Consider the following 19,417-nt stretch of genomic DNA (forward strand, 5'->3'; position numbering starts at 1 on the left):
TGAGCCGTCCGCCTCTTGCGACTTGTACCAAGTCGCGCGTGTGTGAGGAGTACTTTGGTTGTGCTTGTAAGTCCTCGTGTGTTCCTCCATTTTGCATGTGTGAGGAGAAATGTATCAATACTCCTCGGGCTCCGTTTGTGAAGATCGGCCTCTGAGTGCAAGGTGTCTTTTTTTTTTTTGTCTCGCCTAGTTGAGCGTGACTGGGACTTTGACGGACCGCGTTGCACTTGGTTGTAGCGGACCGAGGGCCTTTTCTATTACATGCCCCCCCTGGCACACTTGACAATCTGGTGGCAAAAAGGTTGAGCGTGGTTGGGACTTTGACGGACCGCGTTGCGCTTGGCCGGTCGTTGTTGTAGCGGACCGAGGGCCTTTTCTATGACATGCCCCCCTGGCACACTTGACAATCTGGTGGCAAAAAGTAGAGTAGTTCCCCCAGGGACACCCACAGTACATTACTCACGAGCAATCGCAAAGCTTATCATTTGAAGAAAAATGGACTTTTCTGTTTACTTGCATCACACTAGCACACTTCTCCCATTTCCTTGGCGTAATTTGTTGAAAAAAAGGGTTTCAAAGTTGTGTTTCAAAGCATAGGGTTCAAATTGGAGTCTGAAGGCAGGATTAGGGTTCCGATTTTTGAGTTTCAGGGCAGGATTGGGGTTTCAAAGTCCGTTTCCAAATCATATTCGGGTTTCCGAGAAGGCTTGAAATCTCAAAGCCGGCTGTTTATTTCTTGTCGTTTCCACACGGGTCTCTGATGGTCAAGCGGCCAGCGAGGCTCGAAGAGCGTCAGCGAATCCTCGGTGTGATTTTGTCTTTTATTGTGGCGAGGTGCCGAAGCTCAATAAAGTGCCAGCAGAAGAGCAGAAACTTGCGTGGATTGGTAACACCGCAGGGATCAATTACAGCAAATGGGACTTGTGCCATTTGCCGCCGCCGCCGCCACTTTATTGCGCTGGGACGCTTGTTATTGAACCACACACAAAAGTCGGGACCCCTGAGCGCATCCGGAGATGTTTTTTGTGCTCTTCTTCTTTTTTGAAAGAAGGAAAAGAGCCGCCAGCCTTCATCCTCATCTTCCTCGTCCTCCGCATCGTCATTTCTCTCAATGGAGAAATGCCGCTGTCGTGACTAACAGATCGCCGTAGATGGCGCCGTTGCTTTGAGCCGGAGATCGGCACAGATTTTGAGCGGACGAGAAGGATTAGGCGGCAAATGTCAACACATCGGAAGTGAGAGAAGTTTCGGCGGCTCTCACCCAAAGTTTGGGCGGAATGCCACATTGACATCACTCATTTTGGTGGGTTCTACGATGAAGAATCGGTACTTTCACGAGGTTACACTCAGCCATATTCTGCTCGCGACTTTGACTTTGAATCATCTGTTGTTGCATTTTCCAGCAATCAGCAAATTTCGGACTGTTTCTTTTCACGAGGTTACACTCAGCCATATTGTGCTCGCGACTTTGATTTTGAATCATCTGTTGCTGCTTACCACATTCTGGCACACGACATTACACATCCCTCCGCTGCTTCCGCCCCTGTAACTGAACTGTACAGACATCTTAAGTGACGAAAAAGCAAGAAAAGGAGCGCTTTAGCCGCTAAGACAATTTTGTGTTGTGTTTCGTTATTTTGTTTTGGAAGAAGCATATTAACAAGGGTGAGCATTTTCCAGCAATCAGCAAATTTCGGACTGTTTCGGACCAAAATTGTCACGGTTTTGTTCTGTTTGTGACCAACAGGTGGCAGTAAAGGGCTTCTCCCTCAGCGGCGCACCTCTTGGTCATCATGTCATGAGTTCTTTCAGGTTTCTCCTTGTGCTACTGGCATGTTTTTTTTGTTGGGGGGGGGCTAATGGGTTTTTCAGGACTTTGTGTTTTGGATTTTGTTTTTCCCCTGTGCCTTTGGTAAGTGTTTTTGCATCTGACCACAAGGTTAACGATGACACACACAGCGCAAGTGAGGTCACGGGGGCTCAATCAGAAAGCGTCGCTGCAGGATGCAAGAAGAATTTTCAGCCGAATGTCGTTATGGTGGAAGTCAGCATTCCTGCCGGCAATGTCCCAGGCTAATTGCAATTAGGGTGGCGGGAGTGGGGAGGGACAGGGGGGGTCGAGGGGTTCAGTTTTGGGGGTGGGGAGTTTGTTCGCGTCGGAACCGGAGGAAACAGGAGATGCGATAATCAATTTGTGGCTGCATCGGAAACGTGAGCCACTGGGGGGGGTCCTGGCTCCCCCGACCAGGCATCCAGATGGCCCCCACCCTGACCCTCTCTGTCTGCGTGCGTGCGTGCTGCCATCTGCCTGCAGTTCATCGCATCTGTCCTGACCCAAGGGGGCGCTGTTGTCATCGACACCGTCATCCCGCGCTTCCGCCGCCGTGCACCCGAAGCACCAATGAAAACATGTTTTATTAGCGCGTCTGCTCAACGTCACCCCCGCCCTCCTCCCCAACCAAAAACACAAATCCAATTCCAATCTGAATCATTTTATGTCCCCGACAATAAAATTAAAAGCGAATGACGACTGCATTATTCAAAACAAATGTCGCTCATTTGGTTTTCTTTCTTCTGGGATTTGCTCGATATCTTCTGATGGCAAGTTGTTTGTTTCTTTACCCCAACACGACTTCCACCGAAGGACTGTACACCACACCTGACAGACACAAGGAATGAAATGTGCTGTGACTGTTCCTGTTTTATGCTTTGTAACTTGATTCTGCCACGCAGGCTGGATGCCTCGCAGTATATCCGCTCGGATTACTCAGTGAGATGTCAGTACGTCGGGCTTCCTTGCAGAGTCGCAGCTCTTTCCATGTTTTCTGCCTCCAGGCCTGCTCTCTGTAGTTACTTTGTATTTTTGTCGTTAACCTTTTCAGAGACAGCGGTTGCTAACAGTGGACAGCTGATCGTGTTTTCGGGTTATAGGGTGCGTGAAAGGGTCGTTTCAACTTCTGCTTTCGGGTCCTAATTCCACTCCTCACGTGTCCCCCCACCGCCCCCCTCGAAAAGCATCGGAACACAAGCTACACAATCGCCTCAGGCGATATCGCGCGTTCATTCTTACGGGTGAAGTGCATTGTGGATTTTGAAACGATACCGTCCAGTACAGTCCAGTTCCTCAACTGCACGTCCCCCCGTAAATGCCGTTAGCTCATTGAATTTAGCCTAGCGCCGCGAGATGCGATGATTTGTCATCCCTAACATTGGGGGAGGAACGAAAGAGGCGCCGCCGCGGTTTCCGCTCGCTTCATCAAACAAAAGAATCCAAAGCATGCTGAGCACACCGTCGCCGCGCACACGCCGCGCTGGCTAATGCTCGAGCGAGCAAAGAGCCGAGTCATGATACGTTCCCGTACGGTCGCTGCCGTGTCACTCGACTGTCGGCGTGTGGACAAAAACGACACCTGCACCTCATTTGCATAGACGGCATCGGCCGATGGCGACGACAAAGTGTGCACACGAAATCTCATGCAACCCGACAATTTTTCCTGAATGCGCAGCACTTTGCGTGCGATAAATGAAGGGTGACTGCATGTGAAAAGAATTCTGCTCATGTTGGCTGTTCATTAGAAGACATTCCAGTTGTGTGTTTTTTTCCCCTGTTTTCAAAAATAATGACGAGATTGCAAAATTTAGAATCACTGACTGTGTTCCTTGTTGGCGGCCATGTTGTTCGTGGAAGCGGCGCACAACGACAACAAAAATGACAAATTCCAACAAAAGAAGAAAATTCAGCCAGTCCGTCGCGCGTGTGGCTTTTGGGTCTTCTGAATGAAGAAGAATCACTGTCAGCGGAAGCAAAAGCCTTCCCCTCACTTGACCGGCGCGCCCTTAGCGGGGGTCTCATTCTGCAGGGGGTGGGGGGCGCTGCAGCGGTGGAAAAGTGCAGATGGACTATTGATTGTTTCTTGCCAAACAAGCCGCATTGGGACGGCGGTTTCCTCCCCCCCTGCGCCCACATCAAGACAGCGAGCTCTCTCCCAGGAGCCGCCCGCTGCCAAATTGCGTCTCGTCACGTCGTCGAGGTTCGGACGTGCCGGTCCGCAGGGACCGATGAAGACGAGGAGGAGGCGGCCTCCCCCTAGTTAAATGTTTTCTTCTTTTTGGGAACTTGGAGGCGGTTGACCTGAAAGCCTCGTCGGAAAAGTTGCACTTGAAAGTCCTTTTTTGGTGCGAAATGGAGACCTTCTTGGTTGTTTTTTTCGAGGTAGATGGGAGATTGTCGTCAGACGTTGGACACAGCCGGAACTTGAGACTGGCTCATCAGCACACAATGGAGGCTCAAAATTCCTGCCGTTCTTTCCATTAGAATACGAAAGGTTGTCGTCACGTCTCGTTCTTCTCGTGTTTTGATCGGAGCGCGAGAGAAGCAATTCCTTCGCAGAAATGTTTGCAGCAGCTTTGATGCTCCCCCAACAGTCTCTCCGATCGCTCACCTTCCCCGTCATCGCCCCACAGTAGGAGAGATTGCGAGCGTTCGATCGCTCACCTTTCCCCGTCATCGCCCCACAGTAGGAGAGATTGCGATCACGGGCACGATTCCGCCTTTTCAACACGAAGGGAGGCGGCCATGTCGTCCACGGCCACCACGTCTTCCCCGTCATCGCCCCACAGTAGGAGAGATTGCGATCGCGGCCACGATTTGCCCTTTGCAACACGGAAGGGAGGCGGCCATGTCGTCCACGGCCACCACGTGTCAACAATCGCCGCTTTCATGTTTTCCTCGCAGCCTCGCTGACCTCTTTTCTCCTGCCTGACGATCTGTTTTTAATGAATACATCGTCACCCCGTCGTCGACCTCGATACCCCACGCCCACCCCGCCCCCCCGCGGCGTACCCCCTCCCGCTTGGACTACTTCTGGTCTCCATTGGCCCGTTTGAAGTATCGCGTCTCATTAGCACACTTTGGAATTCAGTTCATGGGCCGCCCGCTCGCAGATGTTTGCCGCGCAGGCACCTCCCCCTCGGCTTAATTGGCGCCGCTTGATTAGACGGAAAAGCCTCTTTTTGCTCCATTTTCAGCACCGCGGCGGCACGACCGCGCAAACGGTCGTTAGAGGCCGATCACGGCGAATTAGCGCGGGCTGACGTACGCGCGAGATGAAACGAACGCAACGGACACCGCACGCGCGGGGACGCGGGGAGCGTCTTGGCCTCCGCTGAACCCCCTGAGACCAACTCACTGAAGCCGTTGGCTTTGATGGAACCCAGGTTCGAGTTTGTGGCTTCAGAGCAGGAAATTCGCCGGCCGGTGTAGCCGAGGTTGTTCAATTGGAGAAAAACATGGCGATGGCTGACATTCATCGGGTCTTTTCTGATTCGTTGAAATAAATTGAAGGTTCCGTTTTTTTTTTTTTTTTAATCAGGCAATGGTCTTGAGGCCCACGACGGCACCGATGTCGAATTCCGACTGCGTCCTGACTTGTTCCGTCTCCTCCCATCGGTCGGCAGGCGAGCCGGCGGTGGCTCGGGAGAACAACTGCTTGAACGCGGCCAAGGCCTGCAACCTGAACGACACGTGCAAGAAGTACCGCTCGGCCTACATCAGCCCGTGCCCCAGCCGCGTCTCCACCGCCGAAGTTTGCAACAAGAGGAAGTGCCACAAGGCCCTCCGCCAGTTCTTTGACAAGGTAACGCAACACACCGTAGATCGCTCACCTGTCGGGACTTTACCGGACACGTCGTTTCTCGCGGTCGACTAGAATTGAAAAAAAGGGACTTTTACACTGCTCCGTTCCAATGTAAATTTTTTTGCGAACCTCAACGCACGGCATCCATCGGCACATTGAGGCTGCGAGTCGTCACCTTCATCTCAACACGCGATTGTAAACGGCCTTCCGTGAGATTTGCTTTTAGTATTCCAGCACGTTCGCATTTCGACGTGGTGGTTTCTGAAGGCATCGAGGAGAATCGGCGACTTCTCTTTTTGATGGTTGTCGTCCATTTGGTTTGCGCCAGGTTCCTCCCAAGCACAGCTACGGGATGCTGTTCTGCTCGTGTCCGCTCAGCGACCAGACGGCGTGCTCGGAACGCCGGCGTCAGACCATCGTGCCCGTCTGCTCGTACGAGGAGAAACAAAAGCCCAACTGCCTGGAGCTGCAGGCCTCGTGCAGGACCAACTACATCTGCAGGTGCCGCCGCAAAATGCTTTTGCCATTTGACGCCAGCTCCAGTCCCCGTCGGAGCTTTCCTGACTCAAATCTGTTGAATGAAAATCTTTTTTTACCCCAAATTAAGTCAAGTCATTTGTTCTCAGAAGTACAAGACTAAATACGAAACAATGATGGAAAATGGTCGTGTACCCTTGACAATGAATTCCGTTCGAATAAGCAACAATATGTAATCCAAAGAATGAGCTGAACGTCAAATTGGTCATTGGATTAATTCACGTATGACACAAAGCATCAACTCATTTCATAAATACGACATTTTCATGCAACAAATTTGGGCAAGTAACTTTTTGATCGATCCACAAATCCGCGGCGCAGCTTGATCGGGTGTACGTGGGTGACCTCACATTGTTGTTGGCGACCTCCCTGACCTCAGGCAGCCGACGGAAACGCGCTCATGCTGATGACGCTGCGCTAATTCAGTGATGGGCAGATGACATCACCACCTGCATTCCTCCGTGTGTGTGCGTGCGCACAGTCATCAGAGCTTGCAGCGTGCAGCTTGTGGCTCACCAGAATTAAATTGAAGCATCATAAATGAGTTCCATTTGGAACCGAGGCCGCATTAGCTCACACGCGCACGCGCACGCGCACAGACCGAGTCCGCAACCCATTGTGAAGTCGCGTTAGACCCCCGTCTTGCTCCGGTGCTATCACGCGCTCGCCGGTCCATTTGTCAGGTGGCGGAGAGATGAATTGAAGTCCGCCGTTTCGCCTCCGCCTCCCTCGCCGTATGTCAACCATTTGTAAGATGGCCGAATGCGACCGTCGGACGGAACACCGCTGACAACGGGTGTGCGGCGTTCGACCGCAATATTGCTCTTAGTTGATATTTTGGATAAAGCCATTATATATATATATTTTTTTGTATTTTTCCTGAAAAAAATGTGTTGGGTTTTGAGGATTGCTCGCTAGCTGGTAGCAATTGCATTGAAAAGAACCCAGCAAGCCAAATGGCCCGCTCATCATTTTTGGCCACGTTTCAGGTCGCGTCTGGCCGACTTCTTCGCCAACTGCCAGTCGGAACCGCGCTCGCGGTCGGGCTGCCTGAAGGAAAACTACGCAGACTGTTTGCTGGCCTACTCGGGCCTCATCGGTGAGTTGACACTGACTCAGTTATTACTTTTTGTATGATAGAAACCACCAAGAATTCGAATATTCATATCAGTCAAATGAATTGATGCTCAAAGTGAACCTCAGTGGGGTAGTCATGTAACTGTATGAAAATGGTTCTTGAGCGTTAGCACGTTAGCCGCAAACTGCAAGAATTGTTGTTGTTGGCCGTGCGGCCGTGAACTAACCCCAGTTTATGAGTCGGTGTGTTTTTCGGGGAGGGGTCTGGAACGGATTGATGCCATTTCAGTTCATTTCAATGAGGAACATTGATTTGGATAAGCAAGCAAATTGATTTGCGAGCTTGGAACGAATTCAACTCGTAAATGACGGTCGCGCTGCATGTCCCCTTTAAATGGAAGTCAGAGTCAGCGGAGAAAAGTCCGCTCAAGTTTGCGAACTCGTCGCCACACACGCGCGCACATGCTCCTCATGGAGCCCCTCATTAGCCCCTCGCTCACCACCCGCATCTGGCAAACAAGTGCACAGTCTCACAATGTCCTCGCGTTGCCCCTCCCCGCACCCCCGTCCCCGAAAACAAAAGGCTCAAGGTTCTGGAGCGAGGCCAGTGCCAGGGAGCCGCCTTTCGGGGGAGTGAAGAATCACCGGCTGAAGCAATTTACTCGCCTCTTCACTCTTACTCCGCCCTCCACTTCCTGCTCACGCACTCTGACAGTATCACTGCACGAACGCCGCTGTTATTCATCACCAAAGCACACACACGGAGTTGTCCAAGTGCCTCGAGACTTGCGAGGGAGTCTTCAATCTCCGACATGAGCAAACGCTTCCGATCAACCTTCATGTTCAGCGTCCGTCTTTTTAAGACACGTTGGAGAGGTTTGTGTGTTTCCCGCCGCAGTCGGGCATCTGCGGCCTGACGTGCGGAAGGTTTCGACGATGTCTGCTGACATCGTCGAAACCTTCGCCCGCTGCTGTTTTTTGCCCCCCCACCACCCCCCCTTTGCTTTTGTCAGCTCATCGGGATGCAGGTCAGGCGATTGACTTGGCCCTCGCATCACATTCTGTTTCTTTGGCAGCTTCAGAAGTTCTTTGATTGCTTTGGCCGGGCGCTTCGGGTCAGTGATGGTCGGCGCCGTGAAGCGCCGTCCGTCCACTGAGTTCCGAAGCCTTTGGCCGAATACGAGCGGATCATCGTATGGACCTGAAATAGTTCACCCTGCGGCTTTTGTTTGCCGTCCTATCGGCAGCCTTACACGCGTTGCTTTTTGCTCCCTTCATAGTGGGAAAGCACACGGTTGGCATTTGGTGTTCATTGGTGTGGATGGAAAAGCTTGACTTCAAATCCACGTGCTGGTGTTTTGAGCCAAAAAGATGACAACATTTCCCAATTTTTAGGCGGGAAGAATCCCTTTTCGGTGCCCCGTGCGCATGCTTGCTTGAGTTTCTTTGCCAGAAAAATGTCACCTTGGGGCCACAAAGCGCATGCGGGGCGGGGAAATAGTGGACCACAAGTTGAATTTTGCCCCCAAATTCCTCAAATTGTCACAAAAATGGCTTTTGGCCAGGAAACCGCTCCCTTGCCAGGCAAAACACCGTTCGGTGGTGCCTTGAGCTAAATTTCAGAATTTGTTCCGTGACCACGCCCGCATCTGGATTCATCTCCCCATTTGATGCGATAAACATTGTCGATTGCGTCCGCAGGTACGGTGATGACCCCCAACTACCTTCGCTCGCCCAAGATCAGCGTGTCGCCGTACTGCGACTGCAGCAACAGCGGCAACGACAGAGACGAGTGCGACAAGCTGGTCACCTTCTTCGCAGACAACGGCTGCCTGCGTGAGTCAACCCGAGCGACAAACGGGCCGACGCCGTCTCGTCTCGACGCGACGCGCGTGACAATGCGCTTTGGATAATCGGGACCGTTTTTATCCGCGGGGGGCCGCAGGCAACATAAGACGGGAGTTTTTGAATTTGGTTTAAATGGAGACAATCATTTGCGTGGAGCAAATAGAAGGAAAATTGAGAAAAATAGACAGCAAAAGTGAAAAGGTGGACACACACAAACACACATTTTTTTTTTTTTTTTTTTTTTTACCCAGACTTGTGATGAATGTCAATGTAAGCTTTCCATGTGACTCCGGGCGCAAACGGTTGAGCTAACGTCAATTCGTCAGCTTGTTGCGTGTCGAATCGAACCTTAGCCTTAGCATTAGCCGTAGCCAAAGTTTGGCTCACTGCGGTCAGATGGCCATCGGCGGCGAAAGAAGTCACAAGACACCCAGTTGGTCTGCTGACGACAGAATTGCGCTTCAAAAGTTTAGACTGACATCGTATGGTGACGGGCGGCACGGCGGTCGACCGCTTAGGTCATGGGTTTGAAATCCAGGCTCGGGCCGACTTGTGTAGAGTTAGCGTGTCTATGTTGGTTTTCTGTGGGCTGTCGAAGACAACCGGGATAGGCTTCAGCAGGCCCCCTGAGTTCCAATGGATGGATGGTATCATTCCAATCCATCTCGTGGGCATTGTGGTGGTCCTAGTAGGGTCCAGGAAGCCCCCAATGTGTGACACACGCGGACTATTTAGGTCTCATCGTGTTACAAGAGCAGCACAGGAGTGGACCGGCTCGGTGCCTTTGTGTACACGTGGGCCAAAAGTGGCACGAGTTGTGGATGACTTGTCAGACGGCTTTCCAAATGTGTGAAAGAGCAGCAGTGGGAAGTGTGCCGATCGCCGCGCTTGCGTGTGGAGTTCACGGTCGGAAGCTTTTGAATCGCCGCCGATGCCAGCGTGACTGTGAGCTGAACCGCTCGCAGACGCAGGTGGGAACCGTTTAATTGAGCCTTCAGCCTGCACGCCATCAACTTTTATTTCCTCAACGGGGGACGACCCAAACGAGGTCCTGATTGACGCGCGGATAAACGTTTGAAGTCACGCCGCTCGGTTACGGAAAAATAGCGTCTTGGAAGAGAGCCGCCGCTACGGAATTGTTTGGGGCATTTTTCATGCTTTTGGTTGTGTTTTTAGGGTCAAGATTGGAATATGTTCGGACACGTTGGCAAAGTGACACGCGAGCTCAGTCTGCTATTTTGAGACTGCAAAATGGCTCTAACCTGCGTGTGTGCACGTGCATCGGCAGGCAACGCCATCCAGGCCTTCGGGAACGGCACGGACATGGGCGTGTGGCCGCCCATGTCTCCCGCCCAGGTCACCACCACCACCACCACCACCACCACCGTGACGTCGCCGCACCAACGCAACCGCAACAACAACGTGGACAACCACATCAACGGCGACTCCGGAATATACCACTTCTGCGGGAGTCTGCAGGTGCCCGTCCGCCCGTCCGTCCGTCCTGGTGTGTGGAGCTTGTGGAGTTGCGGCGTTCCCACCAGCGGGAATTGAGCTGGCGCAGCTGATGAAACGGAGCCGCGGCTAGCGGCAATCGTGCCCGCGGGCAGGAAGTCTGTCAGTGATGTCCGTGTCGTTAGCGGTGACACGCGATAGCACAACAGCTAAACGATACGGCCTGAAAACGGAACCTCACATTTCCGCGTTTCATCCATTTCACACGATAATGATGTCATCGAAAAGCAGTTTGAGCTTTTTTTTTTCTTTTACTTTTCCGGGTTTTGTTGTATTTGCCGTGATACCCAACACGTTAATTCCGAGTTTGTTTGTTTTTTAACCCCTCGTTTTGACGTCCTCTAAAAAAAAAAAAAAAAAGTCGTCTTTGATCGCGCAGTCTGACCACAATACAAACGGAAGGAAAAAGCCGTCCAACTTCCTCCACGTCGAAAAGGCGCACGCGCATACGCAGACGTTGCCCGTGGGCTCGGCGTCGCGCTCCGTATGGAAATGCGCCGCATGCTAATGTGACTTTTGGGTTCATCCAGGTATTGGAGCGAGCCGACGCGTGCGGACGCAGGGCGGGAAAACGTGTCCTCTTTGTTTGTTCCCTTCTTTGAATTGGAAATAAGCCACGTGAAGGTTGCTCGGTGTGCTTTACATTCTCCGCATTCCGACTTCACGTTTGCTTCGAAGGGTCAAGCGCGCACACGTTTCTTAGGCCGCTTCTCAGCCACCTTCACGGTCGGTCGCACAAGCAGCAGAGTCAAAATCATTTCTTCTCGATGTGGCGTCACAAGAGCAGCCTCGCCGTCACGCCATCAAAACGCGAATGCGAAGATGCCGAAAACTCGGCAAATCAGTTTTGCAGAAAACTCGGAATCAACATTTGTCGTCCGAAATCTTCAACGTCACAGCGGACTTTGATTTCTTTTTTATTACTTTTCCGGTTGCTAGCCGATCGCAAAGTGCCGGACATCACTTACAAATCAGACCCATCGAAACAAGAAATGAACAACATTAAAAACTAGCTCGCTATAGCGTGATGATAAACAGGAAGTGTGAGCGCACGCAGGAAGTGTCGCAACTGCTGACTATTTTTTTTTTTTTTCTTGAGCAGGCTCAGAAGTTGAAGTCCAACTCCAGCGCTGACAGCGTCTTCTGCGTGGTGAGTTGCCTTCATTCATTCAACTTGATGGGTGTTTCTTGACCGCATTACAAGTCAAAAAAAAAGACGATATGATCGAATATTTTCCTGTTGGATGCCACATGCTGGCATTGGAGCTGGCAGATCCCTCTGGTGCTTTGCAACAACGTCATGATACTGCCTCCACTTGCATCAACGCTAAAAACAGCTCGCGGGGGTTATTTCATTTGCCGTTATTGATCAAATTACTCGATATGAAAATGAGCACCAAATTAGCCGTGGCTTTTTTTTTTTTTTCGCCAGCTAGCGCGACCCCAGCCGGCTTCTCTTTGACATGCGCGCGTGGTTATTTCGAGCTCAGCAAAACCTTTTTGAAGTCAAATGTGCTCATCAAGCCAAGGTGTCACATGACCCGCGATGGCTCCGCCCTCTACGCGGACATCCTTCCAGGCGGCCGAGGCGGCCAGGCCTCGCAAAGTTCACGGCAAATGTCACAGTGTACCATCGATGACATTTCGTAGCGCCTCGCCACAGATGACCCGCCCGTTAGCTCGCAGCTTCATTAGCTGACGCTACCGCGCACAGGCACAAGCGCGCGCACGTGCACAAGCGCTGAGCTTTTCTGCTGTGGCATTTAGCGTTAATCAAAACAACCTTTTGATGCAGCAGTGCGCCGTCAAAGCGGATGAATTCATTGCAGCGTCGTAAGCATCGAGTAGGGCTCCCGTCCGTCGGCTCCGTTTACCGCAGCGCCCGCTCGCTTCACTTTGCGTGCCGACGGGAGGACGACCAAGCTAATGTGTGCGAAGAAAAGCCAGTTCACGTGCAAGTCGACCTTTGGTACACGCAAATAAAAAAGTAAGATGTAATGTTCAAGGTGAAATTAAAAAAAGAAAAAAAAAAACCTATGGTGATGCCTAAATAACGGTGACCCAGAAGAAGAAACCACAGGACAAAAATGAAAACAAAAATGTGAATGACAAACTCAAACATTTTTTTCATTTGAGAGAACCCAATTTAAAAACTCAAAACCAAATGAAAAATGTATGAATCGAATAATACATTGAAAAATCCTACCTAACTCCACCTTGAAACTGGAACCCCAGTTTAAAACCTGACCTAGAAACCCCAATTTGAAACTGGAACCCAAATTTAAAACCCTAACCCTCACCCTACTTTGATGCCCGACTTGAGTACCTCAATTTAAAAACCCAAACGGTGTTTAAAACCCCAATTTGAAACCCGAATCATATTTAAAAACCCTCATTTGAATCCCTAACCCTCGTTTTAAACAGCACATTAAAGCCCTAATTTTACTTACCTGGAGTAAAACCCTAATTTAAAACCCCAACTCGAGTTTCAAACCCCATTTCAAAAATTCAGGTTTTTACTCCTTTTTTTGATTTTTTTTTTTTCTTCTGAAAAAGATCAATCCCTCCACCTCACCCATTAGACTTTGCGTTCTAGCGACAATAGCACATTAGCCTCATGACTTCAGCTGCCGTGGTTTCCAAAGATAGCACCAACTGGTAGCCATGAAATCTAATTTTTAGTTGCTGGGGTGCAGGAAACATCCACACCAAAAAGAATACTCTTAATCCTTTTGAAAGAACATCAACATTATCCGCCCACTGAATGTTTCTGGTCAGCTGGCCATTTCAATTACTCCTGGACCTGCCGCTAAGCTAAGCTATGACAAAGGACAAAGTGAGAAACTTTTTTTTTTTTTTTTGTAGCAGAGATAGTTATTCTTGCCGTTGTGATCGTAAATACGGCAACAAGAGTCGCGCGACTGGAATCACGCCAATGCGTTTTGTTTTGTTTTTTGCCTCGACGCAACGATTCACAATTGGGTGTGGAAAAACAAGCCGGCTAGCCACGCGAGCTTTAGCATCTTGCTATCATCTGTACGGCACAACTTGATGACAACGTGCTGAGAAAGCCAAAACATCGTACCCAGAGACACTCGAAAAGCTGGTTCGGAAAGGAGACGCGTTTGCTAACGCATATGTGTAAATCAGCCGACGTAAACGTAGCGGTTTTTTGTTTTTTTTGGGGGGGACTCACATAACTCTGATTTCATATTGTTTCGTCAACTACTTTGACTTTGACGATTCTTGTTTTGTACGTACAGTATACAGTATGTCATGTATATTTTCTCCCGCTCTGTATGCGATATCGACACTACTCCATTCGCATTTGTGAACAAAACAAAAGAGAGGATATCCGTGTAACTCCTGTTGTACTTCAATATACGCAAATTTGTTTACGATGTTGCTTAAATATGACGATGTTTACTTTCCTTTTTTGAGGACAAAAAAAAAATCTTATTTTTCTACATTTCGATTGTTTAATTTGCTGTTTTTGGACGCGTTGAAATGAATGAAGGCCTCGACTTGTTTTTCAAAATAGCGATAATACAGTGAAACTCCTCTAGAACGAAACCTGCATGGGCGAAAATACCCCCTTATGTGAAAAAATCTTCATGCATTAACACAATTCCCATTCTCCTGCCCCCCATACGACGAAAAACCCCCTGTTGCGTTATACGAAATCATTTTGTCTGCTCCAGCCTCGCGAAGACATTCACTACAACGAAGTCTTATCCAACAGCGACCTCTACTGCTTCGTTCGAAAAAAGGCAACAGCAACCACCACACTGGTTTACATAGTGAACGATGTTTATTTCGGTCACAGCTGCGAGTTTCCTGGGCTCAACATACTCATAGCTGCTCTGCTATTGGCTTACCGAGCATCATCCTGGCCTCCGATTGGCCAAGAGGCCACATAGACCTCACTGTCTATGTGTGTAGATACTGAAGCTAGATCCGTAGCATCCGATTAGCTGCTCAGAGTAAATTTCTCATGGCTCGACGGACATTTAGCATGATAAAAAGTAATGTATTACTTTTTATCATGCTAAAAACACCCACGGGACGCTTCGTAGTCCTCGATGGCCATAGTTAGCTCTCGAAGACTAAAAACCTTAACGCTAACTGGAGCGCTTCTCTCTCATTAGCGCTCCAGTGGCTCGACGGACATTCAAATAAACGATTACGCTAACTGGAGCGCTTCTCTCTCATTAGCGCTCCAGTTAGCGTAAGGTTTTTAGTCTTCGAGAGCTAACTATGGCCATCGAGGACTACGAAGCGCCCCGTGGCTGGCTTAAAAGTTCATTGCATGCCAGGAAGTATTTGTTATTGTTAGATTCAGACGAGGATGGACGTTGCATTGCTAAAATGGCTACAAAACGGACCTTTTGATGTCAAGCAGCTAAGACAAGAAGAGCTCTGATGCTGGAAGAGAGGGTAAAAGTGATCAAAATGAAAGACGGAGCAAGCAAAATAAAAGACATTTTCCAAGAAATTGATGTAAGTGAAAGTGAATGCTGATCGTAAATTTCGCAATTTCTTTCCCTTTTTTTCTTTCTTCACTGACAATATGAAGTGTCAAATAAGTGTGTGCTCATACTTATGTACTATTGGAATAAAAATAGAGTACACAAACGTTTGTGTGTGCGTGTACACATACGTTTGTGTGTGTGGGTGTGTGTGTGCTTACATCTGAGATCAAATTTGCTACAGTGAAAAACCCCCTGTTGTGAAAAATTTCTTGCTGCAAACATGATTTCGTTGTAGAGGAGTTTCACTGTATCCTAATACGAATGCTAACGAGAAGAAGGTAAGACGCATGGTGGTTGAGTGTTTCAAGATGGCGTCACCCATGTTTTCAACGAGCAAGAGAAAAGATGGCAAGTCTTCTTCTACTTCTTCTTCGGCTTCCCGCCATCGTCTTCGCTTGTGTAAAATGTCAAATCTGTTGTACAAATGAATAAATACAAATTAAAGAAAAAGTTCACTCACCCAAACTGACTGACTTGTGATCTCTTTTGCCGACAAACTGGTCACCTTTGACCAGGTTGCTGTGCTGTGCACTTTGCTTTAGCAAAAATGTGAAATTGAAGAACAACAATCGTCCTTGAGAATTGAAATAAAATTATTTGTCTTTGCGTGAAAAAGTGACATTTGTAAAAATATGACAAAAAATATACATAGATATATTTTTTTATTTTTTTCTGAAAGAAATGTTTTTCTTTCTCCATCCCAAAAATAAACATGACAGTTCATCATCATTCCGAGACGGGTCCCGGCGTCTGCGGTTGTGAAAAGTGGAGGGGACCATGCATGTTTTTCGAATGTGGGAGGAAACTGGAGTACCCGGAGAAAACCCAGGGCCCGGGGAGAACATGCAAACTCCACACAGGGAGGCCGGAGCTGGAATTGAACCCGGTACTTCTACACTGTGAGGTCAACGCGGTAACCACTGGACCACCTAATCAGTAAAAATAATAATTAGCATCTGCTAGGCAATTTAGCATAGCGTGGATTACACGTATGTAGTCTATAACAGTCAGCAATCGCTTCTATCTTTCTGAATCATTGTCGATGATCGTGAGTCTGGCCGTGAGTCGGAGCGAACATCCCAATCTGGGCAACTCCGCGACGGCTCTTCCGGTGGGACAACAATTGTGCCGGAGTTCACCGCTCAACCGTTTGTGCGCAACTTCCATGTGTCCGTGGAGTCATTCCACTACATTTGCGCATGTCATGATAACCCCGCCCACCTGCCCCCTGCCGTAGTTGGCCCAAGAAATAATTGTGCCGGCTTATTAAGCGCCAGTTTCAAGCATTGGAGCGAGAGCCAATTTCGCTGGTGGAAAAAAAAAGAACAGCTGCTAATCTGGACACTGGCCCGGAACAAGCATGAACACAACCACGAGCGCGATGGAAAAGGGGCTCTCTGTATCGTTCCGTTTTGTGGCTATTGTAGGGATGCGCATGAGGTCAGCGATGCCGTTGCTCCGCTCACATCCCGGACTGAACTTCCTCGCATCTTTGACATCACGCAACTGAGGGTGGGGGGGGGGGTCATTAAAGGGAGCGTTATGGAACGATTGGTGGGGGGAGGGGGGTGTTGCTTTTCTTGCTGACGCGTGAAGCGGCGTGGTTGCCAGGCGTCCACTTACAGCTAAAATTGCTCGTCTTTCATGTGCAGAATAGCAGCACTTACCTCCTCGCTAATGGCCGGCCGGCCGCCTTTTAAAACATCTTCAAACCAAAAAGCCCGATAAACTTGGTCAGCCTTTTTTTCCTTTCTTCGATGAAATCAACAGGGAGGAACAACATCAGCTTCTATTACGCACACTTCACTTTTTCAAAGCTTATCACATCAGGCAAGTCCAATCATAACACGGCTTTAAACTTATTTTTATTTTATTTATTTTTTTTGCAAAAATAAGATGCTTTTCATGTTGAGAAAAATCTTAATTCTTGAGGCGGTGATGAGTTTTGAGGGGTAAAATTATTCAATTTAATTTTCCAGATTAAAATAAATAACATTTAGGGGGGAAAAAAAAGCCACAATATTACAAGAATAAAGTCATCACCCCACTCTAATTAAAAAAAAAATCGTACGTAGAAAAATACTTTGGGGTTGAAAACAAAAAGACATTTTTAAATTGATTCACATTCAATTTAATGCATCTTGAGATGAACAGACAAGTCAGTCAGGAGGTTTTGGGGGGGATTTTTTTTTTCTCTCAACATCCTGATTGGCTGCCTTCCTGAGGCGTCAGTCAACTCAACACGGATAAAAAAGACACAACGATGAAACATATCAGCATGAAAATAACAATTACATCAAAGGGGAGAAATGCTCAACAGCCGTATTGGACTGCAAGTGGTTTTAAAATTTGCCAGGGTCGCCCTGGGGGAGGTGAAGGAAGAGGGGCGCGCCTCCGCTTTTATCTCCACTTTTGCGCTCCCGGGTGGCTTAACACGTTGTGTGTGTGTATGTGTGTGTCTGTGTGTGCGGGACACTTGCTGTCTGCTAATAGAATGCTAACAGAAAACTAGCCACGAGGAAAGAGCGGCAGCAGGTCACAGATCTGGCATGACTGCTTCACGGGCGCCGTGCCGCAGGCGGCCCAAGTCGCCACTGCAACCCGCATTTGCAAAAACCAAATTCTGTTCAAATTCATGAGAGCCTCGTGAGAAAGCCCAACGTTGGCTTGGAAGTCGAGTTTGAAGCCCACGTTATACACGCGCGCTCCAAATCAAGCCTCCGTGCCTTGACTTGGTTGCTGTCCTTTCTTTTTGGAACCTCATACATCTCACGTGCGCGCACGTGCTGGAAATTTGCTGGCGCGAGGACTATTTCATCTTAATAAAAGAACCCGCCCCCGGAAACGGCCAAAATCAAGGTTCAAGGTTCAAGGTTCAACTTTATTGTCAAATATGCATACATTGACATGTAGCATGGATGAAATTTATTTCTCTCAAAATGTCTCCTTGTCACCATTTTTTGTGCCAATAAATCTTTCGTAATTGCCAAAGTCTGAAAATTCAAGTTGACGTGCGTAGCCGATTGTCCCGGCGGCGCCCCCCCCACCCCCCTCCCCGCCCCCACGGCCCTCTGCTCCACCCAACATGGCCTGCGCGCGCTCGTTAACGACACAATATTCCAGGCACCGGTGGGACCCGATGGGGCGGATCACGTTACGACATCCGACGCTACGGCTAATGTTTCCCGACTATTGATCCCGTTCGACCTTTCTGCTCAGCTACGCCGCAAAGGTCGCACACAAAGACCTGATAATTAACCACGCTGACACTTCCTCAACACACACACGCGAACACACACAGGAGTGGACGTTTCTTCTCAAAAAAGACCAACCGTAAAACGGCCACTTCCGAAGAAAACGGCCGACATCGTTCGCCTTTTAATGGGTCTGCTCACGACAGACACGTTTGGCAAATTTCATGTTGCTGACTGAAGGTGTCTCAAGACATCTTGAAAGAAAGCCAGCAAATGGCCAAAATGAACGCAAATGGCCTCGCCGTTCCAAGACTTTTGCAACGGACAGAAACGTCAACTTGGGATCAGGTGTATTTTTTCATATTTCATTTTCCTCGCGGGTTGAAGTGTCAGACGGCGGCTCGGGTTACGCTACTAATGGCCCCGATGTCCGGCTTTGCGCGCCGGATGCGGTTTTGGTGCAGCGTCTGGAAAAATACGCTCGTTGCGCGCAGGTCTCCCTTCAGAAACAAAGCCCATTCAAGTGAGGTGTTCAAATGAAAAAGCAGACGCGACTCGCGCTCGGAAATGCGATTCAAAACGTTGACTCTCAAAACGTCTTTCCTGAAGTCTGGATGAACGTTAGGCGCGTCGTCATCGGCGACCGGTGTGAGCGCAATGCGAGAATGACATCGCATAATGTCAAAAAAGTCTGTCGGGGGTGAGGGGGGGGGGCAACCCGCTCGCTGGAGAGCTCTGGGCCCGCTCGTTGCTTCATTTTGACACGATAACCTGAGCTCGACATCGTATGGACACCGTATGGAGCTCTCATTTGAAACCTGAACCGCGATTGGAAACAGCGCAACAGGTTGCCCACGCAAAGCCAGTTTGGAAATGGAATTTGCAATCTCCCTCCAGTTGGAAAGGCTCATTTGTAACGCCGACCCAAGCTTGAAAGCCCGACCAAGACTTCAAACACGAACCCGAGATGACGAACCCGAAATTTCGCCCAAATCCAATTTGGAAGCCTCATTTGCAACCCTAAGCTGGACTTATTGGTCAGAACGTCTCGGCAAATTGACGTCATTCACCAAACCCG

General features: G+C 49.2%; 1 protein-coding gene across 1 annotated transcript in view; it reads left to right on the forward strand.

Annotated features, from left to right (window-relative positions):
- The window catches only part of gfra1a (gdnf family receptor alpha 1a), a 38,923-nt gene extending 27,118 nt beyond the window's left edge, over window positions 1-11,805 (forward strand). Inside the window, exons 5-10 of the mRNA XM_019859956.1 lie at window positions 5,458-5,636; window positions 5,965-6,137; window positions 7,163-7,272; window positions 8,952-9,086; window positions 10,387-10,577; window positions 11,716-11,805. Coding sequence (XP_019715515.1) covers window positions 5,458-5,636; window positions 5,965-6,137; window positions 7,163-7,272; window positions 8,952-9,086; window positions 10,387-10,577; window positions 11,716-11,805 — 878 coding nt within the window. The remainder of the gene's footprint in view (window positions 1-5,457; window positions 5,637-5,964; window positions 6,138-7,162; window positions 7,273-8,951; window positions 9,087-10,386; window positions 10,578-11,715) is intronic.
- Window positions 11,806-19,417: the final 7,612 nt, after the last annotated feature.

Source organism: Hippocampus comes, unplaced genomic scaffold (assembly GCF_001891065.2).
Source record: "Hippocampus comes isolate QL1 unplaced genomic scaffold, H_comes_QL1_v1.1 scaffold39, whole genome shotgun sequence".
Taxonomy (NCBI): Eukaryota; Metazoa; Chordata; class Actinopteri; order Syngnathiformes; family Syngnathidae; genus Hippocampus; species Hippocampus comes.